The sequence below is a fragment of the Aegilops tauschii genome, chromosome 3, assembly GCF_002575655.3.
Source record: "Aegilops tauschii subsp. strangulata cultivar AL8/78 chromosome 3, Aet v6.0, whole genome shotgun sequence".
NCBI lineage: Eukaryota > Viridiplantae > Streptophyta > Magnoliopsida > Poales > Poaceae > Aegilops > Aegilops tauschii.
In genome coordinates, this window is record NC_053037.3 from 594371315 (window position 1) to 594396147 (window position 24833).

Genomic DNA, 24833 nt, shown 5'->3' on the forward strand with positions numbered 1-24833 from the left:
AATAAGCCAAATGACAACCTTTCTGCGCAATCTCCTGTATATAGGTGAGAAAAACTATGTGCCATCTATCTGACCAGGTCTATCCGCGGATAGTACAATATTCCACCAGACCAGTATCTGAAGCATAGCTCAAGTTTTTCTTTCTTTTGTTTGAGACACCCATCTGAAAGCTAGCACGTTTGTTTCTTTGTTTGGGCTTTTGCTGCTCCTTTCTGCTATTCCGTTGTAAACGGGAGATACTTCTACTCCAAAAAATCGGAGGCCTAAGCCCGCTTCAGTTTCCTGGGCGACGCCCAAGGCCCACTTTACCTCTATAGGTAATTTTGCTGCAAGCACGGCCCTGAAACTGAAAGCAGTAGCACTACACGGGTGATAGAAGTATGAAGCGGAATAAATATGCATTGGAATTCCAATCATCAACATGGAAATGCTATTTACATCCTGGCATAGAATTATGACGGCCCAACCCAACCCACATGGCTATCAGAGACAGCGCTGGACGTTAAGGCAGATTTTTTTTTTCAATATTGAGAGTGGTCTCTACCTGACTCGCATAAGTTAGCAGAACCGAGACAGCCTGAATATTTAGCAAAAGAATAGAGCCGAGGCAACGCACGTCACAGCCAAGGCCACCTCAGATAGGTCAAGAGAGCAGGGTCTCCGGCCTTCTAGCTCCTTTGCTACCTCCTTTCACCGGCGGCAGCGCATCTGTAACCCAACTTGGTGTCTTGGGGCTCAACCACAGAGCCTCGCCGGTGTCCTTGTGCTTGAAGTCGGGGGCTTTAGGTGACCTCTGAATTTCAAACATGACCGAATAATAATCCTTAGGACCAGCTGAGGAGACAAAGAAAGATAAATCATGACGAAATGTTCCGAGACTCACCTTGTCTGCTCGGTTGTCCCACCAGCTTTGAGGACTGTCCACCAGATTCCGCCACAATTCCGCTGAAAGCAATAATATGGGAGTCATCAGCTAAGAGATGCTCATGGGCTGTGAAGCGCAAACTACCGACTAGAAGAATATGTAGGTTTCGGTAGAAAGATTGACCAAGACACATCAAGAAACATGGACATTGTAAGTCATATAACCTCCTTGACTCACATGATTTCCAAAACGCATGATTACAGTGTCATGTCATCTTGAACACTACATGGTCGAAAGATATTTGATTGTGCATAGGAAAAACGTTCCAACAGATTGGAGTGGATGAAGATTTCCTATGAATCCAATGCAAATAAATGCCAAGGAAAATCCCTATTACTTGCAATTCTATGAATCGAACAGGCCTTGTAGGAAAAGTTTGTACAGATTAGAATCGTCCAAAAAAAACTTTGGAAAACCTATGTGTGGTTAAAGAACCAAGAGATGCATGAGGGTATTTACAACTTAAAGATGACAGAACACAAAAAATGATTTATAGAAGAAAAGATAGTAGATCCTCAGACACAAATAATCCCATTGCAAAAAGAGGAAGGCAAACAGGCAAAGATGATATTTAAGCAAGTAGAGATAATGGGATGTAATCCACAAGCCAGACAAAGATGTTATTTAAGCCACTTGTGCAACTACCAGGTACAGAAGCTTAGATGACGAGTAAAGATAAAGAAGATGTATTCCACAAGCCACTTGACTATTGATGGTAAAGTAAAATGAACACACAGGAAATAAAAACAAATTTATACCTACCTTCCTTTTTTTGTTTCTCAGGAGAGGCAGCTTGGCTTGTCTTGAATTTACTCCAACCTGTATTCGTACCTGTTGTTTATACTGAATATTAGTATAAAAATTTAAGACAAAAGGGGAGAATCTTATGCTTAAAGTTTTACCTTTCCCCATGCTAGAATTAAAAGGCTTATACGTTTTAGCCGCATTGTAGCCACTATTAAAGGTCAGACCATCCAACTTCTCTAGCACATAATGTGGTGCTGAGTCAAGCCAGAGTGCCTCATCTGCTGTCTTGTTCTTAAAATCAGGATACTTCGGATTTTTCTGCTTAATTCCAATAAAAATGGCTGCAAGTGTTAATGGCTCACAAGTTTTGCTTCTTACTTTTAAGGCAGTAACACATATGTATAAACAACATGCTCACAGATCCATTCGCCTTCTCAGCTCGGTTATCAGTCCAATTAAGTGGATTGGCAAGAACATCATTCCAGAGCGTTCTGTACTTGTCCTGTTTGGCTTTATAATCTGAGAATAAAACATAACACCATCAAGAAAAAAATACAAGGATATTGTCATACATAACTGGGATTGGAATACTGAATATAGAAAAAAAAAGTGTTTACTGTAGTTAAGTAAGCACTAAGCCTCCCGTGTTGTCCATTGAAAGCAGCATATATGACTGCCCAAAAAGGCACATGTTAATAGTTCATTCTGGTATATCAGCTTTTAATACTTTTGCATAGAAATATCTTACTGCAGTACTTTGACACCAAGGTATAGGCGTATAGATAAAGAGGTTTCCAGTTTAATTTTACTTATTAATTCGGTAGACAGCATGGATTAAGTGAAGTTGTAACTTAATGCAGAAAAAAGGTAAGGTTTCATCATCAGGAAAACATCCGAACTATCAAACAGTTATGAAATGATGGACATGCCAATAAAGCTGTCAGAAAGGTGTCCTTGTTAGATCGTGTATGTCCATTGCTGATAGGCATGGAACTCCATGAAAGATTACTATTTTACTGCAACTAAACTATATCTTAAATTTAAAAAGATAAGCTAAGGAAAAAAACATTGGGTGCAACTTTCTTTTCTTTTCTAATGGAATGTAAATTTCTCACAGGCATAGCACAAACAATGTAATAGTATCGCCTATAAGGCTGGGGCTTGGTTGGATACAGCTGAGCAGCAAACCAGCACCTGAAAATGTGTGTGCTGGATATTTAGAGACAGGTTTGGTTTGTTCAACTTTCTTTTCGGCCTCAGCAATCTCCATAAACCCTTCCTCTTCATCCACCATGAGATCCGTTTCCACAGCTTTACTATCAACAAATGACAGCAAATGTGCTACAACCTGGAATATAAATATAGAAAATTCAGTTAGTTTCAGAACTAAACTATAATGTGATGCAAGAGAAACAAGCAACCAATTTTCTTTAGGAAAGAGGAACCAAATTTTGAATCAAAAGTAAGAAAGTTTCACTAGTACAGCAGAATGAGCAACATTTCTTTTACTTCGTTAGCAGACATCTTCAAAAGTCACAAGAAGGAAGAGAATATCAGATCAACAAAGGCCTACTAAGTCATGTCATGAAGTAAACATAAGCATCAGTTCATCAAATGCCGAATCTTACATAGCTCAAATTGCATATTCAGCCGGGTGCGTTTGATAGCATCATGTGATTCATTCTCACAAGTGATTGTAGTACAATTACCCAGGACTTTGTCATTTTATCAGTAATAAATAAGGTATGCACAAGGTAGGGGGCTGCTGGTCTCCACACACACTCGGCGTGCAGGATAATAAGATTACCCTTTCTTTATGCTTAACCTTCTACATATAACAGGGGAAAGCAGAACACAGCAGTAAAGTACATAGAATAGATGTATACCTGAATGTTTGCTTGGCCATCAGTATGTTTGAATGGCGGAACATCTCCAGTTAATTGCCCAGACACATAGACAAGGTCATTTTCTTGCAAGTGAGAAGCAGCTATTTGTGCCAGGTCGTCTTGAAATATTACAGGGATCCTGCAGGTAAAAAAGTGGCAAACTCCACAATGAGAAAATGGAGCGATGCACTGGAAATACGGATGGATACTCAGACACATAAGTTCTCTAGGACACGACAACATAAAACTAGACAAAATTAAATTGTCTATCAAAGACTTTAATTACTGGAACTATAAAACGGTACTAATGCAGTGATCCCTACCAATTTTGGAACATGTAGTGATCCCTACCAATTTTGGATTAAATTTAGTGGTCAGAGTTTACAGTGTCCAATCACAAATCCTTCCACTGGACACTTAATTTGATCCAATAGCAGGGTAACTTCAACTTAAAACAGAACAGAGACATCTGAAACAGAGCAGGGGTATCTCACTTAAGTCATGTGTTCCTTTCGTATCTAACCCTGCCCATACTGGTTCTAACGCCGTTTCTCCATTCTACCCGTAATTCATTTCATTTCAGAGCAATACAATGTAGCACTGTTAATCCACCCTCTTGGAACCCAAACACTAGCAAGCAATCGCACAGTATGGTACAGAAGAGGAGCGAAACATGATCGCACCAGAACTTGGGGAAGTCGGCGCGGCGGTCCTGCACGAGCACGGAGACGGCAGAGAAGCGGCCGTCGGGGAGGCGCTGGAGCTGCACGGGCGCGCCGACGGTGCCGACGAGGCGGACGGCGTTGGCGACGCTGGACTGGAAGGGGATGGTGGGCGGGCGGGGCAGCTCGCTGGGGACCTTCTCCCGCTGCCACGCCGCGGGGTCCGCCGGGGCGGGCGCGTCCCCGTCGTCTCCGGCCGCGTCCTCCGCGGGGCTCTCGCTGGGCGGCGGCGGGCGCGGCTTGGCGCGGCTGGGGTAGGCGCGCTTGGAGGTGGAGAAGGCCGCGGCGGCGGAGGAGGTGGCGGTGGCGGTGGAGGGGAGGAGGAGGCGGTGGTTGAGGAGGCGGGCGAGGTGGCGCATGGTGGCGCGTCGGCGGTTAAACCCTAAACCCTAGAATGAGATGGGAGGAGAGGGGGCGGGGGCGGGGGTTTGGAGTTGGACCGGAGGCGGAGGAAGAAGGGGAAGGTCAAACCTCCGAGGTTTGGACTGGCGTCTTGCGGTGGGGGGCTCGCTTGTGGAAGTGGGCCGGTGCGTGGAGTGGAGTGGACCGGACCCGTCGGGCCGGCCGGTGTGGTCCAGAGGCTCGTAGGGCCGGCTCATTCTCGCTTGTACAAGGGAAACTCAATCGGATCTTGCAACAAATTCAGTGTTGCGCTCGATTCTCTGCAACGGCAGCCTTGTTCAATCTTTCCTTCTTTTTTCGATCTCTGCAACACAATTCAAACCGTGTTCTTCTCCATCAGAAGGTCACGTTGCAGAACCCTTTTGAAACAAAGGCCGTGTTGCCGAAATGTTTGCAACGGAGGCTCTGTTGGTAAGTTTTTCTTTCCTGCAATAGAGCCACGTGGTGCGAAGGAGATGGTGTCGGCGGCTGCAGCAGGTTGAGGTGGTGGCGGCGGCCATGCCACGGGCGAGGATGACATTGCCGTCAGATGGCAGCAACCAGCTATGTATCTCGTGTTTCGGTCGCATCACTGGTTTGCCAGAGTTACAACCACCGTGCTAGAAGAGAAGGGCGGGAGGTAACCGGAAACGACGCCACGAATCGCAATAGGAGGTCATGGGGAGTTGGGGAAGAAGGGCCAGAATAAATTGGGAAAGAAATAGCATGTCGTTGTTGTCTCTGCTGCTCGAGATAGGGATGAGAAGGATGGAGCGGTGCGGGGTGTCCACAAGGGACACACGTCAAATGCTAGAGGCGGCGAACGCCCCGCACTGGATCGACCGGGTGATCAAAATGACTTGGCAATTTGCAAAAAATTTGTGTTTACTAAAAATATTTCATATAGAACATGGCTATTTGATGAAGACTGGTTCCATGGCAAATTCATTGTATTCACCATGGCATTTTTATTGTATGGCCTGGTCTTGTTTTGATGTGAGGTGTCTTTTTGGGCCGATGCTGTGTTTTTCAACCTGGTGGTAGTTTGTTGCTATATCTCGCATTAAGCAAGACAAAAAGGATTCATCGCGTCGAATGCTACAGTAAAGGCCCGGCCCAAATAGCGGGCACTTCAAAGAAATAGGAAGAGAAAAAGGCCCGGCCCAATAGCGGGAACTTCAAAGAAATAGGAAGAGACAAGTATATAGCATGGCAATTTGATGAAGAATGGTTCCACAAGTATATAGCATGCCGAACGGAGCTCGCGCGAGGAGGCGGAGCGCCGGCGCCACGACGAGGAGCTCGAAGACCTCATGCTCAAGCAGGCGGTCGCGGCGAACCTTGTCGCGAAGGACAAGGACGACGAGTGGTGGCGCATCCGCAAGGAGCAGAGGCAGAAGTTCATCGATCTCGTCAACTCCGACGAGGAGGACTGAGCTCCTCCACCGCGTCGTCCTCGGCCGCGAGCTCGCCGCCATGAGATCCCCCACCCCCCTCTAGTAGTAGTAGAATGTAGTGTGTAGATCATGTAGTATGTGATGAACTAGTGTGTGATCATGTAGATGTGATGAACTAGTGTGATTGCAATTTCTGCCGCAAAAGTTTTCTTTTTCAAATAATGCAGTTTCATATACGGGGTTTGCTCTGCCGCGCACGATTTCGATCCGCAAAACATATCTTCGTCATACTATAAACGCCTGGTCGGCATTATATGGGGTCTGCTAAAGATGCGCTTACAAAGTAGGCGCGTGGACAGCAGCCGGATGCATGGTGCCACAAAAGTCTGTTGTCGTACAAAGAAACAGTGACTAGGAGTAATTGTCCAGCCTATGGTTTTTTTGACAGCTCGTTTTTAAAACATACTATAAATTAAAAACAATAACACGATGCATGGTCGAGGCAACGTAAAAAAGTGTAGGTGAATAGTGAAGTTGATTAATACAGAGCTAGACAGTAGTAAATGCAGCTTTTAATAGACTGGCAAGGTAGGTTTAAACAGTGCATTCGATTTTTTTTAATTCATTGCAAATTGAAATTCGCAAGAAGTTTCCTTCACTTCAATGGACACCGGCCTGCTAGTAAAGCTACCTATGTAGAGCAGAGGTGTTTCCGGGGTTGTAGCTCTTTGCTCAAGAGGTTGAGCTCATATGCTTGAGAAGATCAGATCCAGTACAAACATTCCAACGACGGGGCAAGAAGGTTAGCCGGAATAATTTAATCCAAACTATTTGGCAGTTGTTAATGTTTGGTTCGACTGCTTAGTTTGTTTTGGCTTTTATGCATTGATTTGGGTTTTTTTTTGTTCTCATAGCACAACAATGGCGAGTTGTTCTACTCTAGTACTTCCATTCTGATTTATTGGTCTTCTTTGTAATTTGTGTCAAGATTTGATCAAATATTTAACTAACAAAATATTAATGCATGTCAACCAAAATTATATCGTTTGATTCGTATTTGAATGTAGTTTCTGATGATATAATTTTTAGTGACATGCATGAACATTTTGTTAGTTAAATTTATTGTCAAAATTTATCACAAATTACAATGAGGACCAATAAACCAGGACGCTGGCAGTAGCAAACATCTCGGGGGTGGGTGGGGACTAGGAGATGTCTCCTTGATGGGTGCTCGTGGACGTAGTTTAGTTCACACGAAGATATAATAAATGACTCAGAACAGATACCAACTGTTGCCTCATACGCCACCGGCCATGTATTCAGACCCAACAATCATTTACACCAAAGTGGCACGGATCCCAATAAAGCAATGGGGTGGCCGAGATTTCGAAGGTGTGCGCCGCCGAGTGCTCCTAGTCCGCATCCAGTGCAATGCTCTTTTTTTTCCCTTCAAGTATGTTGTGTTTTATATTAATTATATTAAAGGTTGTTTTATGTGTACCGATCATGCAAAGGTACCCAGATGGCCAGAGTATTAAGTGGTTGTTTGGATAGGCCATGAGTTTAGTTTTGTATGCCAATAACTTGTGACGAACACCCGGGAGGGTGGTCCTGGCAACCGAAACGTTCCCAAGGAGGTAGAAAGTCAGCGAACAAAAACATTCACCGGAACATCCCCTTAGTGTGGCCTTCTATTCGCTCGCCAACACCAACCTACGGGCACCCCTATGTCTCGCGTTAAACGAGACGGTGGAAACCCTTGTATATTTTGTCCCGTAAAAGATAATTCATTGCGAGTTTTTGTCCTTTCCTAGGGGGTGGGGTGGGGGAGAGGGATCATTAGAAAATATAGTTTTTTTTATTTTCAAAAAATTCAGAATACAAATTCATTTATACTCACACGAATTCCACATGCATTAGTTGTGAATTGTGTTGCACGTGCAAGTTTACTGATAGTTTGTGCTAGAATCTAGGTTTCTTTGGGAAGCGCTTTATTTTTACGGTATAAGCATCTATGCAAGTATCTTTACACTGGGGAAGGCTTAATGCCACGCATGATGTACCCTATTGAAGCAAATTGTAGAGTATATGGCAGTGAAGGGGTTTTGGGATCCCAAAATTAAATCTGCTTGTATGTACATGTCACGTTTATGTGTACAAGCTATATAATGTTTTCTATTAATCTTCTATAATTTATTTCCATTTTTGCGTCCGGTGCAATTTTACAATAATCTCCTAGCTGGGACCAGTTAAATTAGCCAAATGAATACACTTGAGCACCTGTTTCGTAATTTACTTTGGTGTAACCTTGACTGTTTATTATTATTTTAAAAATGGTCCCCGAGTAAATTGCTACTCCCTCCGTTCCTAAAATTAAGTCTTTTTAGTGATTTGGATATGGACTATATACGGATGAATATAGACGTATTTTAAAGTGTAGAGTACTCATTTTGCTTTGTATGTAGTCCATATTAAAATCTCTAAAAGGACTTATATTTAGGAACGGAGGGAGTAGATAATTTCATATAATTTAATTTATCTTTATTTTTAGGGAACATAAATTAGTAAGAAATCAGATACCAGATTGAGATTAATTTATTTACCATGTGCTTGGGAGGAAGATGAGAAGGTGTTGATTAACAACATGGACCCTCTCGCAAGGCATCTGATGGAGCACCGGGGCGAGGGTTCACTCTAAAGAAGAATGTGCTGCTGACCGAGCTATTCAACAAGGATGAGAAGGACACCACCATGGGAGGAGAAAAGATGATTACCGCCACGGGAGAGGATGAGCATGACAAACCCATGTGATGTGCATGAGGATCCTAAGGTATCTGTCAATTTGTAGCATATAATTATTTGGAACGTTGCTCTCTATATATACATCATGGAGTTACATTGCAGGCGAAGTCAATTATTTTTCTAATTGTTGCAGGCTATCTTTTCCATACATGTGAAATATGATACACATTATATGCACAACCAGGAAAAAAACTATGCATATGAAATTTGATATGCATTGTATTCATATGTGTAATCAGAAAAAATAAATCAAAGGCCTGTGGCAACGCACGGACGTTCTACTAGTATATACTATTACATGGTGTTCGCATTTTTCCCAAACAATACCGAAATCTAGGTTGTGTTTTCGACAAGGGTGAATTTTATTAACTCAAAGTGAAGCATCAATTGAAGACAAACACAAATGAGCACACACCCGGTCTCTGCATAGTTAGGATGCACACAACAAACGCCGACACACACACAAAAACGCCGGCAAATAGAAAAGCCATATAGACCAAAGCTATGCCTAAGCGAGGAAAAAGAAAACCCCCGAAGCGTTCAAATTTGTGATCGACAAACTACATCAGTGACCGTATCAACCATCTCATGACACCAAAAGGACAACGAGGTCCTTCAACAACAACGCCTTCAGGAAGAGAGTGATGCTCAAGCGTCGCCATCACCGCATCCAACATCAAAGGGCAGACTCTAAGTTTTTCACCCTGGAAAACTAATCCGAGCAATGCCTTCAAGGTAACGAGGCAAAAACATCGTCATTGCCAGGTATAACCAACTCGGATTAGACCAAGCTTTTCACCAGAGCTCGAGATAGGGTAATGGAGAAGCACCGTCATCGAAGTCAATCATGTGTTGTGGCCACCACTTTTTCGCGATCCCAGCAGTTGCATGCGGTGGGTTAGAAAACCAACCGCCGTTGTTGCACAACCATATCCTCTATGTCAAGCCATCACTCATAGATTGCATCACACCACCGAGACAACCACCGTATCTAGAGAGATGAACCCTCATGGAAGACCTTTCGGTGGCACTACAATCCGCAACGAGGTCGCCGCTGCGGGCTGGAGTGGTCAAACACCGATGACGAAGTACATCACCGACAACAATCTCACTGGAAATAACACTGCCGCCAAGGGGCCGCCGCCGCCGCGATCCAGACAGGACGCATCCCCGAATAGGCGTAGATGATGCCAAAATCTAGATTATGTAGGTTATGCAGTTGAAAAGTACCTAGGCTATTTGAATTGAAATCTATAAGTTCAGGAAAAACGTTTGCTTTTGAATTACATAACCATACAAGGTCGGATATCCAAATCAATCATGTATATATGGAACTACAAGCACAAACGAGCTTTTCTAGCGAACCAACCTGTGGTTGGATGTTTAGACTGTGGTATCCCCAGCCCACCAGGGTTCAAATCCTGGTGCCCGCATCTATTCCTGGACTTATTTCGGGATTTTCGGCGATGCGCATTCAGTGGGAGGAGTGTTGGAAATATGCCCTAGAGGCAATAATAAAATGGTTATTATTATATTTCCTTGTTCATAATAATTGTCTATTGTTCATGCTATAATTGTGTTATCCGGAAATCGTAATACATGTGTGAATACATAGACCACAACGTGTCCCTAGTAAGCCTCTAGTTGACTAGCTCATTGATCAACAGATAGTCATGGTTTCCTGACTATGGACATTGGATGTCATTGATAACGGGATCACATCATTAGGAGAATGATGTGATGGACAAGACCCAATCCTAATCATAGCACAAAGATCGTGTAGTTCGTTTGCTAGAGCTTTTCCAATTGTCAAGTATCATTTCCTTAGACCATGAGATTGTGCAACTCCCGGATACCGTAGGAGTGCTTTGGGTGTGCCAAACGTCACAACGTAACTGGGTGGCTATAAAGGTGCACTACGGGTATCTCCGAAAGTGTCTGTTGGGTTGGCACGAATCGAGACTGGGATTTGTCACTCCGTTTGATGGAGAGGTATCTCTGGGCCCACTCGGTAATGCATCATCATAATGAGCTCAATGTGACCAAGTGTTTGGTCACGGATCATGCATTACGGTACGAGTAAAGTGACTTGCCGGTAACGAGATTGAACGAGGTATTGGGATATCAACGATCGAATCTCGGGCAAGTAACGTACCGATTGACAAAGGGAATTGTATACGGGATTGATTGAATCCTCGACATCGTGGTTCATCCGATGAGATCATCAAGGAACATGTGGGAGCCAACATGGGTATCCAGATCCCGCTGTTGGTTATTGACCGGAGAGTCGTCTCAGTCATGTCTGCATGTCTCCCGAACCCGTAGGGTCTACACACTTAAGGTTCGGTGACGCTAGGGTTGTAGAGATATTAGTATGCGGAAACCCGAAAGTTGTTCGGAGTCCCGGATGAGATCCCGGACGTCACGAGGAGTTCCGGAATGGTCCGGAGGTGAAGAATTATATATAGGAAGTCCAGTTTCGGCCACCGAAAAAGTTTCGGGGGTTACCGGTATTGTACCGGGACCACCGGAAGGGTCCCGGGGGTCCACCGGGTGGGGCCACCTATCCCGAAGGGCCCCATGGGCTGAAGTGGGAGGGGAACCAGCCCCTGGTGGGCTGGTGCGCCCCCCCCTTTGGGCCTCCCCTGCGCCTAGGGTTGGAAACCCTAGGGGTGGGGGCGCCCCCACTTGGCTTGGGGGGGGGAAGCCACCCCTTGGCCGCCGCCCCCCTGGAGATTGGATCTCCCAGGGGCCGGCGCCCCCCTAGGGCCCCTATATATAGTGGAGGGGAGGGAGGGCAGCCGCACCACAGCCCCTGGCGCCTCCCTCTCCCTCCCGTGACACCTCTCCCTCTCGCTGAGCTTGGCGAAGCCCTGCCGAGATCCCCGCTACTTCCACCACCACGCCGTCGTGCTGCTGGATCTCCATCAACCTCTCCTTCCCCCTTGCTGGATCAAGAAGGAGGAGACGTCGCTGCTCCGTACGTGTGTTGAACGCGGAGGTGCCGTCCGTTCGGCGCTCGGTCATCGGTGTTTTGGATCACGACGAGTACGACTCCATCAACCCCGTTCACTTGAACGCTTCCGCTCGCGATCTACAAGGGTATGTAGATGTACTCCTTCCCTCTCGTTGCTAGTAAACTTCATAGATGGATCTTGGTGATGCGTAGAAAATTTTAAATTTCTGCTACGATCCCCAACAAGGAGACGTTCCCGTCGACGACGAGGTGCCTATGGTGACTTCGTAAATTTCAAGATGATATGCTGGCTCAGTCTTTCAGAGGTGCTGATAGGGGTAGGGTGTGCGTTTATGCGTTAATAGGGGTGAGTGTATGCGCATGTATATGAGCGCTTGTATCTGTACTGATGTTAAAAAAAAACAAGCTTTTCATATTTATTACACTCCTCGCAAGATAAAAAAGGGAAGATAGTTGGGCCCACCTCGCTTCTCGTTCCCCTTCTCTTCTCCAACTCTGCTTCAGCGCTCAAGGCGTACTCCTCCACCCACGCGCCGGCGCCGCCCCCTCCTCCAGCGATTACTCCCCTCCTCGCCCAAACCCTAAACCTTAGAGCCGCGCTCGACCTTCTCCACACCATCACGACTGGAATCACGACTGCTTTGGATGAGATTTCTCTGCTTCCCCTGATCCATCGTGCTTGGATCGTTCTACTGTTCAACTTGGTTCTGGAAGATGGCTTCCTGGGGAGTCACTCCTAAGATTATGAGGTGCAACGGGGGCACTGGATTCTCCAAGGTAAGAATATAATCATGGACCCTTCTTCTTTCCGGCTATCATCACTTGTTTGCCGAGCCTCTTTGTTCAAAATTTGTTGTCCAACTCCCGTACTAGATTTATCCTCTGTAGAATTTCTTAGGAACACACGACAAAGATACAAACAATTCTTGTCACGTGGACAACCTGTTCTGGTTTTCGCAATTGGTGTTTTGAACTAGTTCCGAATTGATGAATATAGACATTCATTCAGTAACTAAATAGATCCACAATTTCGCAGCAGCCAGAAGAGGAAGATAGATTCAGCATGCTGATGGATGACATTTTAATCTCCATCTTGGGGAGACTCGATCTAAGAACAGCTGCAAGGATGAGCGTTTTGTCCACATGGTGGAGGCGCCTTCCTTGGTTGCTGCCCGAGCTCAATATTGATGTCAAAGATTTCTTACCAATTCCACGCCCCAACCCTATTGAGGCGATGGATATGGACAAAGCAATGGCATCTCTAACCAAGGCAACTAGGAGTTTCTTGGTTAACCGACATGGCGAATCCAGCAGCATCTCAACTCTGCACCTTAAGATCTACCTGGTCAACGATTCCTTGTGCGAAGCTGGCCCACTAATAGGTGACGCAGTGGAGAGTGGTTTGCTGAAAGATTTGGACCTTGCCATTCTTTACAAGAGAGATATCTGGGCTTGCAGTGAGGAGGGTATGCTACAGCGAGGCCAACCAATAGATGGTTTTTTCAGTGACTATCCTGTTGTGCTCCATTGCCTCACAAGGCTTTCTCTATACACTGTACGCTTTGAGAAATTGGACATGCACCATGTCTTGTTTGACTGCTGCAAGCAACTGAAGCATCTAGCCCTTTCTCATTGTGATGTTGGCGCTCACTCTCTATTTAAGATTGATGCACCCAATTCAAAACTCCTTGTTCTAGAACTCACCTATTGTCGTTTTGAGATACTTGAGTTGGTCTGCCTTCCAAAATTGGAGAAGCTCAGATGTAACACTTGGGTGTCTCGCCATGCTCCTTTGGCCTTTATTTTGGTCCCGTCTCTTGGGGAACTAGAACTCTCATGCGATGCAATACATGGTCAAAGTGAATTTAAATTAAGTGAGCTTCTACAAGGAACGACTTGTATACATACTCTCACATTGGGTTTCAAAGGAGAAAACGTAAGTTGTGGTTCATTTCCACCAAGTATTCACATTCTTTTTCCCTTTTTTGTTCCCTTTTTGTATTCACTATGTTGTGACAACTTTCAGAAATACATTGTACATATGTTTATGCATGATAAAGAATCCACATATATTTATTTGATATTCTCATCAATGTGATTGCGAACTATACATTCTTTTTTCTTTTAATTTATTTATCCTGTGATCAGCTTTGGATGCAACCTGAAATGAGGCAACTCCTCCCCGCTTTTTGTAAGCTAAGGAAGCTATCCGTGCGTGGTATATTTGTTGAATTCGACCTTTTATGGACGACAGCATTTCTTTTGGCGGCACCATGCATTGAAATATTGCATATTGAGGTGATGTCTTTGTCAATATTGTTCTCCTTAATAATTGTGATGCCTTTTCTTTCGTACTCAACAATTAGAGCTTATTGTAGTTCTTTATATATTTTGGCAGAAAGATGTTTAAAACTTACATATGTAATGAATTGGTCACACAAACACAGGTTTGGGAACATATATGTGATGTGGATGATAAGTCCAGACAGCTGCACACCGAAAGAAGGAGCCCTCAGTGGGAAATGCAATTTGACGGCCCTAAGAACAGGTTTTTGAAAGAACTAGAATTTTCTGGCTTTAGGTCACTAGAACAACAATTTACATTTATAAGATCCATGCTGGAGCGAGCTCCGAATTTGCAGATGATAATTCTGAAAGGAGATGAGCGATGTGAGTACTGCGATGCTCTTGATACACCTCGTGCTGTGAAATTTCCTAAGAAGGGTGAGCAAGAAATGGTGGTTAGACGAATTCGAGATGGCATATTCTCACCACGGATAATTTTCGACAAATAAGGAGCTGTACTAAACTTGTTAGAGAGGGCATATCTCGGGTGAAAGGATATTCAATATTTAAGTAGCAAGAAACATTATGTATGCTCCAGGTGTGCAGATGAATTTTCGTTTACTGAGAAGATGCAACTAAACACGCTCGTGCGAAATGTAATGCAATAGGCACATGGAGGAATCACTAGTTGATCCCCCCTCAAAAATGAAAAGAAATTAGCAGTTGATTTTTTTTCAAAACAATTCACTAAGCCATTGAATGAGAGCTGGACACGTACTGTTTTAAGGCAGTCTGCAAAACCTTTATTTCCGTGTCTCAATTTCTTCAGGTTACATAATTTTTAGTTGTGAAGCCTATGCATTCAATACATGTTCTGAAGTGCTAGCACACATCAATTTTTTTTTTATGTATCTTACTTTTTTTGAGACGTTACAAAGCTTGACTTGAATTGATTAGCAAAAGCCTTGGAGGCTGCCTGAAAGTGGTCGTCAATGATGTAAACAAGTTGCATGGCTTTCAGGCAAACGAGGCCAGCAACAGTTTTTTCTTCTGATTGTTATATATTGGTAGGGTTCGTTGTGTAAAGTACATTTTTAGTCCCTCTACTTACAGTATAGCATGGTTTTTTGGGTGCAATCTCCCTCCCTCAACTCTTACTACCAGGTAGATTTCGTTCCGACAATGATATTGCTTTGCCAAACCCGTTTTTTTTTTAAGACGGAATGACCACTAGTTCATTCCATTATACAACCTGCCCAGCATTATCGCTGGTGAAAAGTTCAGATACAAAGTCTGGCACTTGAGAGAATCATTGCACTGATTCTCCATCACCCATACAAGAACCATGGGATGCTAATACATGAGCCACATTGTTACATGTCCTTGGACACCACACAATGTTCCACGAGCTAAAATCTAACCTGAGCATCTGCTTAACTTCTTGAAATAAAACCCCGTGACCCGCTAGATCATAAGTTATAGCCTGTTTTAGAACCAAACAATATGTTTCAATGATAATGCATGCGCCCCATGCCAAGCTTGGTGGCTCTGCAAATTGCCTTCATTAGTGCCCAAGTTTCAGATTGAAGTGCACCTGTGACCATGTTCAGATTGCCAGCTCCAGCTGCTTCTACTCCTACATCCTCATTTCTTATGATGAAGCCCCACCCTCCTTTTGTGGTGCCTTCCTCCGTCAACATTAATTTTGAGAGTCAACGGTTGAGGTGGGCACAATTTCAAAAGTTTAGCTTGCACCAAGTATTGAGCTTTCTCCTTTTTATAATAATTTTGGAATTCCTGGCTTTGCACTTCCACTGAATGTGCTACTGCTGCAATATTTCTTCTTTGATCTCCAGCATTTGCTTTGTTCTTTTCATGCCACCATAGCCATAACAAGGTGCAGACTTTTATGCAGTTTTCATTCGCCATTCGTCATAAAGCAGACACAATTTCCATAGGGTCTACACATTTCATCAGATCAAGCCTGACCTCTTCCAACATTGTCATCCTACATAACTAATTTGACTTGTGTGCACTTGAAGAAGCAATGGCCTCCATCTTCTTCTGTTTTCAAGCAAACAGGGCACACAGTACTGATATCAAATCCTCTTCTTGCCTGTTTTGGTCTAAAGGGGAAAACTATGATGAGTGAGACGCCATAGAAAATGTTGAAAATCGTCCCTTCTTATCAAAGTGACATGCAGCCTGATCCTCTCTTTTGGGAGGACCGCTGGCTACATGGAACGAGGATTCAGGAGTTTGCACCCGGCATATACAACAGAGTAGCGAAGCGAGTAAAGGCCACACAGACAGTTTATGAGGCCATCACGCTAGGGTCTTGGATCCGCGACATCGGCGCCGCCCTGGTCGTGGTTGCGCGCGGCCTCCATCTGGACCTGGACCCAGTCCCGGACGAGGCGTACCCGCTGGCGCTCGATCTCGTCCAGCCACCAACCGGCGTCGGCGGCGGTGCCCGAGATCCGCGCGACCCGGTCACGGGCGCGGGCGGCAGGGCGTCGGCCATGGCCGGCCGCGGCGAGGCATTGGGGTTTGGTCGGAGGGGACGGAGGCAACCAAGCGGGACTCCGAGGACAGGGCGACGCTGGAGCGGTGCATGTTCGGGGAGCGCATCCGCAGAGCCGTCGGGCCGCGTGGCCTCTAGGATACAGAGAGGAGGAAGAAGAATACCGTGTGGGCCCCACTTGTCATAACGCTCAACTTAACGGTCAAAATAAACAAGGTTGACCGTGCCGCCACGTCACCCCTGACGGGTGGGTCCCGCATGTCATAAACGTGTTTAAATCGTCTAAACCGGTCATTTTTCAAATGTGGTAGTTTTTAGTCACAAAATTAGAATTTTTTTGGTAGTTATCAGTCACTTTTTTGAATGTGGTAGTTCTGTGGGACGGTAACCCCTAATGTGGTAGTTTTTTGTCAAATACTCCATACGAAACTCTCATGGAATACCTCGAGGTTTGGCAGAGATTGCAAGGGATCCAGCTCCAGGAACAAACCCCCGACTCCATAGCTTGGGCTTGGGAACCGAACGGCCAGTTCTCGGTTCGTTCCGCTTATGCGGCGCAGTTCGCTGGCAGGGAGGTGGCGCCTATGGCAGACTTTTGCTGGAGATCTAGGGCACCTCTCAAGTGTCGCTTCTTCACCTGGCTGGCCATGAGGAACAGATGTTGGACTTCGGATCTACTGGCCAGACGCGGCCTCCCGCACCAGGATGCATGCCCATTTTGTGACCAAGAGGAGGAAACCATCGACCACATTCTTCTGACGCGTGTGTTCGCTAGGACTGTCTGGAGAACCCTGTGCTCAGCCCTTGGGAAACCGCAGTGGGCACCAACTGCACAAGACACCCTCAAGGAGTGGTGTGTTGCAAGATCGTCAGGCGTGCACAAGCCAAAGGAGTTGAGGGCGCTTCTTACCCTCGGGCTTTGGGAGCTTTGGAAACACAGGATTGCGATTGTCTTCGACGGCGTTTCTCCATCACTTGAGGAGATCGTTAGGCGTGTCGTGGCGGAGGGTAGAGCTTGGCAGCAGGCGAGCCTGTTGAAAGGTGAAGTAGACAGCACGCTTCAGCTTCTAGTAGGGTGGGCAGGCAGCGAGTAGTCGGGTTAGGTGTTGCGTAGGTGGACTGATGTGTGTTGATGTTATTGTAGCGTTGAAATCTATGTAACATCAACGGTGGCTGGGATTCTCCCCCCCCCTCCCCCTCCTTCTTCTATACAAGATGATACGCACACTCGTGCATATTCGAAAAAAATGCAGCCTGATCCTCCATATCCTCTGATAAATGGATTTTTAAAATATTGGATGTGTCCTCTCTGCAAAAGGTTTGATTATCCCCAATCTCCTGTGCAAGGATCAATGAGTTCTAACACTTTACAGAGCAGATTTCCCCCTCTTGGCGTGATCGGTTTTCTAGGCATATTTGATGAAGGGTCTGTCTAGGACACATCTAGATGTGACATAGTTATGTCACATCTAAGCTGATGATGTCCACTCTGTTTGTGGTATATTTTTTTGTCCTAGTTTTTTTTGTTTCTTGTTGATGCATTATATATTTGTGGGAACTTAGGTGTGACATCCTTAGAAAATATCTAGATGTGAATTAGGCAAACTGTTTGATGAAATCCAGGGATCCACCCATATATTAATCTTTTCACCGTTTCCTACACGCCAAATCATTCCATCCTTTGGTAATTTTACTACTTTCAGAACACTCCTCCATGTTTTGCTTTGAAGATGTTGCCATCCGGGAAGTATTTTGTAGCTAGGACCTGTGCACACAAAGAGTTGGGATTTTGAACTAGTAAAATGAAATCAGCTTCCAGTGTTGTAGTGGACGCAAACGCAGTTCCAAGAAGCCGGGAGGGCGCCGCCGCCGGTTGACGCCGAAGGCGACGACTGCACATATATAGAGCGGAGGAAGTCGTCGGCTCTGCCGCCGTGCATCGGCCGGCAAGCAGCTAGCGCGTGCGGGTCGCCAGCCGGCTACAGCACGCACATGTTACAAGCCCATGCCATGGACACGGTGCCTGAAAGCATTGCTGATTTTGCCAAGTCGGCATCAGTGACGAGCCTTTCAGCGCGATTTACACGTGCTGGCGAACCGTGGACCAGGCCCCGCCACTAGACCCGCCGGACCGATCTCGTCTCGTGACGACGTGGCCGGCCGCCGGTCTGGCGCTCGCTCGACGACGACCGGGTCCGCCCAAGAAACTTACTTGAAAGCGCATCGACGCAGACAGTGAAGGCCTGCTTGCTTGTTCTCATGCTCGATCCAAACGACAAAACTGTCTAATGTCTATGACACTTGTTTGCGCTGGCACACGGTTACCATCAACATTCCGAGCTGATCCATTCATTCCGGTGGCGGTGGCAGTGGCAGTGGCAGAACGCGTATGCCGTTGCGCAAGTTGGCTGCAGATAAGGCTTCCAAGCTACGCCAGGATGATTCTTTGGATTGGAGCACGTAATGGTATGTGGTACGAGCTTCCAAAAACTTGGACGGAGACGACGACTTCTTTGGTCTGAACAGATTACGGCAAATCCGGCGGTGACGGACCTGTGGCACTCTAGTTAACAATGGTTGCGGCCGTGAAAAACAGGCCGAGCGGAAGGTAGTAGGTGACATGTCAAATTATCACTCAGGCTATCTGACTAGGCTACGCAGCGACCCATGTTCCCTCCCTGTGTCCGCGTCTTTGTCCGTGTATGTACGACCGCTGCTGCATAATTTGCGGCCGCTCTTTATCAAGCAGTTCTTTGCTGTCTTTCGTCCATGATCGGTACATGCATCCATGCCATGGCATGGTCCAGTGCACGCACATTTGTTAGGGCTATAATAACTGTAAGTAGCATGCGTGCATCGACCGGTCCATTTTTCTGCATTGATGCACCGCATTCGTACACGAGCCGGGCAAAACTAAAGTATGGCAAGGACAGCAGCGAAGCTCTTCCGTCTGCAATCCCACAGAGTTCAGAGGAAACAAAACGTCTCGGTTTCTTCTGAAACAAGTCGAGATCGATTTGGATCGCTCACGTACGCTCGCTACAACCTCGCTCGACACGCACAAAGTTTGTAGTGGTAACTTGTTTCAGTGGCTGAGAGGGATCGACTGATTTTACTGACCAACAGCGACGGTCAGCGCATCAATCGACCGAAAACACATCAGATAGGCCGTGGATTACGAGCGCGATGCGCGTACGCTCCACCAATCAATACCTGCTTGTTTCTTCCTTATTATCAGACGTGACGTAGAGATGCATGCATGGGAGTGGGAACGAGCCAAACAAATACTAACCCATTGCCAGGCCGCTGGTAACTTAATTGGTAGGTTAACCCGTCGCAATCTAAGCTAAGCTAATGGATGCACACAGTACAGGTACGGTAACAGCGCTTGTGTATGTATGGATGTGCCTGTTCTCGAGTTTCAACGCGGTTTGGGGGCCGGCCGGTGCGTGTCGTGTCGACTCCAAAGTCAGGCTCAAAAATATTTTGATACGCTTTCGTGCCGTGCTGTGCGCAGTTGGGTGGGCAGTGCCGGTGGTGGCGGTGAGCAAGTCGGCCACGAGCGGCGCCCGTACGTCGACTCGACCGGTGGAGACAGGCGGGATGATGGCTGGCCGGGAAGCTTCGCGGAAGCTTCGTCGCGTGAGGAGAAATGAACTCAACTGAACTGAAGAAAGCTGTACATGCATGACGCAGCAGCATCTGAAAACGATCGTAGCAGGATTCGCGCGAGTGAGATTCGAGACGGCACGCACTTGCAAAACCCAAAAGAAAAGAAGAAGAAGAAGATGAGAAACACAGCTCATTTCAGGATTATACTAGCATAATATTACGCCCAAACCACAGGCGTCTCCCATTCGGACCGGAAGAGCTAATCATAGACGGCTTCCTTCCGCCATGATGAGCGCTGTCGATCGACCCAACTAGCACGTCATGCTCATGAGTGCTAATGCTCCACCTACCTGAGACAGCTACTTCCAACGCAATCACTCCACGATCTAGCCAATCAGGAACAGCGGCCCGTACCCTAATCATGATCAAGACGTGGTTTGCAAGAGAATTAGCTTCCAATCAAAGATTTGACCGTTGGTTGGGCCACTCATTCGGCTTGGCGCCACAAGTTGCCAAGTTCTTTATGCTCTGACCGAGCACCAAGAACCAATATGTACTACATGCTCCGCCGATCTGGGTTTGCCCGCCCATATATTACGTACGCGTTCCCTACACGCATGCTACGCAGAGAAACACGCAAAAAATTATTATTGGGGTGGCGTATCGATCGACGTACAGTAGGGCGCACTGTTCCTGCACGTTGGTCTGAGCTTCCTGCTTCCCCAACGTGCGCTCGCCGACGTCGATCGGCGACTGGCGATTTCCTTTCTTTTCTCAACGTAGCAAACTTGGTACCCGACGTCGTTCTCGCGGCGAAGGCTGGTCGGCGGTGGCCGCGAATCCGACCATGCCTAATCATCGAGGTGCCGATGAATTTGCTCTCCCAAGAAAAACGAATCAACATACTAGTATAAAACACCCTAATCACAGGCTTCTCGTTGGGCCAACAACCAAAGAAAGAAACACACACACACAGATCTTCAGACATAATAACCTAAACCTACCACCACCCTACAAACGAACCGGTAGGATTATAGGGTGCAACCGATGCGGTTAAGAGTCATTTTCAGTTGAGCAATGCTTGGTATCCTTCATTTCTGCAGCCAAAGAAGATGCATGCATCGTAAAAAACCTGCTTAGTGTTTACACAAAAAAGGGAACTATACAATACAAGGGCAAAGAACAGTGTGCCATGGGAAGAAGACATGAACAAAGTGCTCATATTTGATTTACTATACAACTATTGTTTTGTCTTGTGCTGTGGTGTTTGCTCTGTTTGTTTGACGGGGTTGAGGTCATAGAATAGGGGGAAATTTTTTATCAAGCATCTCGGCGGCAGCTAAAACCCAACGAATAGCCAGCCAGCCCAGGAACAGGCTAACATAAAGCCAGAGACTTTTTCGTGGCGAAAATAAACAAACATGCAACTGGCTAACCAAAATACGGAGATCAGGCAGGCCAACATGCTCCTACGAAGACCAGGCTCTCTTCATTCCAGAATTTATAAGGAAGATCCTCTGTGGCATGATATCATTGTGGTACTGTGTACCACATTTTTCATATCACAAAATAAGTCCCTGCGCTCCACTATGCCGCTCCCGGAGCAGGCGGAGTTTCAGTTAAATACCGAGGAGCGAGTGAACAGGTACTCTGTGGATTCTCAAATTACAGGGAGCTGGTGGAAATGGCCAAAATTCATCGCCCTGAACTGACACCTCTTCGATGCGCTGCCCTCTGCCACCTCCTTGCCCTTCGACCAATTACCCTTAGCAGCATTCCTAGCACAAGCTTCCCGATAGAGCACTAGAGTGATGAACTAAACAAGATCAATGGATGTACATGTAGCATGGCCTGATCATGAAGATCAACACACTAACATATATAGCCAAGTACCATGGACATGGAAAACATTGAAACTACCGTGCTACCGCAGAAGCAAAATCTTGATCTTGCCATTAGTAAACCGCACAACAAGATCAGGAGTTTTCATGCCCAATTCAAGGCCTGTCAAACCCTTAACCACAAATCTAACCCCCTATATCTACACCCAAATCTACCCCCCTAATCTAACTAGACTTAGACACCCAAATCGAGCCGTGTTAAACCCTTAATCGACCCCAAATCGAACCTTAGTCCACACCCAATTTGAGCCATATGAATCCCTAAATCGGACCCTAAACCGCAGGCTAAATCAGACCCTAAACCATACCTAAATCTAGCTGTATCAAAAAATAAATTGAACCCTAAATCAAATGATTAAAGTATAAATCAATGCCTACATTGATCCCCAAATTGCCATTGACGAATGGGTGATGAAGCGTTGAATGAGGCCGATGCTCGTCATCCAAATCTTGTCGCCGCCAATGCTCGTCACCATCTATGAGAGAGTGTGTCAGTGGAGAGAGGTGAGTGTGAGTGTGGTGAGGGGATTTATGGCATTGGTTTAGGAAACAATGTACCGCCTCCCTCTCGATCGTCCTCGCGCGTGCAGCCGTTGCAGGCATGTGCCCTCGTTGTGCTCGCTCAGGCCTGGTTCGCTGGAAAAGGCCTAGCTTGGGCCTGGCTCACTGGAAACTGTCGATTCGGTCGTTCCTCCAGAGACAAAACTCTGGATTGCTTTGAGCCAGTCTCCGGAGCAGGTAACTAAAACAGGCCAAAATCACATTCTCAAGGCATGGTCGAGGAGTATGCAGACAACCAAACATTGCCATATAGGCCCCACAAAATCGGCTGGTGCGTTTCACATTGGCGCCACCATGTTCCGGGGCAGAGGCAGCCCAATATGTCGAGGTGTGCTCCGACATTTTTAAGTTATTGGTAACATAGACATGTGTTTTAATTGTTTCGATTCTGTTTTGGAGCTGGTTCCATTATAAGCAAACAAAATCAGTCTACTTTACTCTGTATTTTATGCATTGCGCTGGTCTTATGCGCCTTAGCACGACGACGACTCTCCGATTGTCTACTACAACAAGTTTTGTCCGGCTCCGGCGATGACAGCGGTGCGCCTTCGACTCGCTTCCGTGCTTGTAATCGTTGTTAGGTGGTACACGGATCTGGATGTAAATTTTATTATTTCAGATTATGAGGCTCTTTGCACATCTTGAAGAAAGTAATTTCCATTTCCATCCAAATTGGACGGCTGGATAGGCACCCCAGAACAGAGAAGAGAAGGCACAAGGAGCCAGCTCCAGCCTGCCGCCGCAGCAAATCCCGGAGGCCCCCCCTCCGGCCTGAGACGGCCCCCTCCATCCGTCGCAAGCCAAGAAAAATCCGCAGCGCAGCACACCCCAACCCCAGGAAAAGAAAAGGCTGGGCTAAAATACCCATGCAGAAGCAACCAACCAAGCGTACCGGACGCGAGCTCGACGACTGAAAAAGGAGGAAGCTTCCGCGAAGCTCACTCCCCTCCCCGCTCCCCGTCCTCCTTCCTCGCCTATTTATCGCCGCCTCCCTCCTCCGTCTCCACCCACCTCACACATCCCCATCAATCCATCTTTCCATCCGCATTCATCTCCTTTGAGCAGCTCCTCTCCTCTCCATTGTTTCTCTGCTCGAAGATGAAGCTCTCCATGCAGTCGCTGGCCCGGAAGCTCTCCATCCCGTCGCCCAAGCGGGGCAAGAAGCAGCAGCAGCAGGACGGCGGCAAGCGCGGCATCTCCCGGAGCGAGGCGCCGTCGTTCGCGTCGGCGTCCTCCTCCTCCACCACCTCGTCCTCCTCCGAGGACGCGCTGCCGCGGGCGTCGACGCCGCGGTCGGTGCTGCCCGCGGAGATCTCGCGGCGGGAGCTGGAGGCCGTGCTCCGGCGGCTGGGCCACGAGGAGCCCTCCGACGACGAGCTCGACGCCGTGGCGGCCATCGCCGCCGCCGGGGAGGCCGGCCCCGAGGACGAGCTGATGGAGGCGTTCAACGTGTTCGACGCCGACGGCGACGGCCGCATCACCGCCGAGGAGCTCCGCGGCGTGCTGCTCGCCATCCTCGGCGGCGAGGCGGACGGGTGCAGCCTCGACGACTGCCGCCGCATGATCGGCGGCGTCGACGCCGACGGCGACGGCTTCGTCGGCTTCCAGGACTTCGCGCGCATGATGATGGTGTCCACCACGGCGGCGGCGGCCACCACCTCGGCCGGCCCGAGATTCCTCTGAACTAGCCCGTCGATGGATCCGCTACGCCAGGCTCCTCCTCCTCTGTTCCCGCTCTGTTCTGCTCGCCCCCGCCCCCACGTTCCCGCGAAATTTCGATCGGCCGCGACGCATGGCGCTCAGATGTGTGATGCTCGTTCATTCCAGTTTCTTCTTCCTTTTGGCGCGCACCGTGATGAGGAATGCCATGCGGCAGCTAGCTCAAGTATAATCAGGATCACTCTACTACTAGTACTAGTCTACTACGTACTCCCAAGAAAAAGGCGAGCATCCGCTGGTTAAATCACGACATGTAAAATTTGTCCGAGAGCTGGGTGGATCGATGGAGAGTGTGTGCGTGTGTTGTGTTGGCAATGAGAACGAAATGCTTTGTTGCTTGGTTTTTTTACAACAAGTTGGTCCAGCTACTGCTAATATAAATGCTCAGTATAA

The 24833-nt window shown here is 47.0% G+C and overlaps 3 protein-coding genes across 4 annotated transcripts; 2 read left to right on the plus strand and 1 right to left on the minus strand.

Moving 5' to 3' along the window:
* Positions 1 to 381: 381 nt before the first annotated feature.
* Positions 382 to 4722, minus strand: LOC109774460 (protein OSB2, chloroplastic). The gene is made up of 8 exons (XM_020333184.4): positions 4242 to 4722; positions 3559 to 3697; positions 2867 to 3020; positions 2091 to 2191; positions 1828 to 1990; positions 1688 to 1756; positions 884 to 945; positions 382 to 793 (listed from the first exon to the last, which is right to left on the minus strand). Exons 1-8 carry the CDS (start codon positions 4637 to 4639, stop codon positions 644 to 646), a joined length of 1236 nt encoding a protein of 411 aa, XP_020188773.1. The 5' UTR covers positions 4640 to 4722; the 3' UTR covers positions 382 to 643.
* Positions 4723 to 12306: 7584 nt separating this feature from the next.
* LOC109774459 (uncharacterized) lies at positions 12307 to 14913 on the plus strand. 2 transcript variants are annotated; one of them, XM_020333182.4, is made up of 5 exons: positions 12307 to 12614; positions 12874 to 13773; positions 13986 to 14135; positions 14285 to 14385; positions 14480 to 14913. In XM_020333182.4, exons 1-5 carry the CDS (start codon positions 12552 to 12554, stop codon positions 14481 to 14483), a joined length of 1218 nt encoding a protein of 405 aa, XP_020188771.1. In that variant the 5' UTR covers positions 12307 to 12551; the 3' UTR covers positions 14484 to 14913. The 2 variants fall into 2 exon arrangements, with proteins under 2 accessions (XP_020188771.1, XP_020188767.1); XM_020333178.4 differs by having other exon boundaries at positions 14285 to 14913.
* An 8701-nt stretch (positions 14914 to 23614) lies between these two features.
* On the plus strand, positions 23615 to 24833 carry LOC109774458 (probable calcium-binding protein CML35). Its single transcript, XM_020333177.4, has one exon. The coding sequence runs from the start codon at positions 23820 to 23822 to the stop codon at positions 24402 to 24404; it is 585 nt and encodes a 194-aa protein (XP_020188766.1). The 5' UTR covers positions 23615 to 23819; the 3' UTR covers positions 24405 to 24833.

What these genes read in the sequence shown, in the direction of transcription:
- LOC109774460 (XM_020333184.4), bottom strand. Translation starts at nt 4,639, where the DNA reads ATGCGCCACCTCGCCCGCCTCCTCAACCACCGCCTCCTCCTCCCCTCC. An exon ending in ATGGCCAAGCAAACATTCAG is followed by an intron (nt 3,021 to 3,558) that starts GTATACATCTAT and finishes TTTATATTCCAG; the next exon opens with GTTGTAGCACATTTGCTGTC. An exon ending in CTGAGAAGGCGAATGGATCT is followed by an intron (nt 1,991 to 2,090) that starts GTGAGCATGTTG and finishes GGAATTAAGCAG; the next exon opens with AAAAATCCGAAGTATCCTGA.
- LOC109774459 (XM_020333178.4), top strand. Translation starts at nt 12,552, where the DNA reads ATGGCTTCCTGGGGAGTCACTCCTAAGATTATGAGGTGCAACGGGGGC. An exon ending in GGGGCACTGGATTCTCCAAG is followed by an intron (nt 12,615 to 12,873) that starts GTAAGAATATAA and finishes ACAATTTCGCAG; the next exon opens with CAGCCAGAAGAGGAAGATAG. An exon ending in TGGGTTTCAAAGGAGAAAAC is followed by an intron (nt 13,774 to 13,985) that starts GTAAGTTGTGGT and finishes TCCTGTGATCAG; the next exon opens with CTTTGGATGCAACCTGAAAT.
- LOC109774458 (XM_020333177.4), top strand. Translation starts at nt 23,820, where the DNA reads ATGAAGCTCTCCATGCAGTCGCTGGCCCGGAAGCTCTCCATCCCGTCG.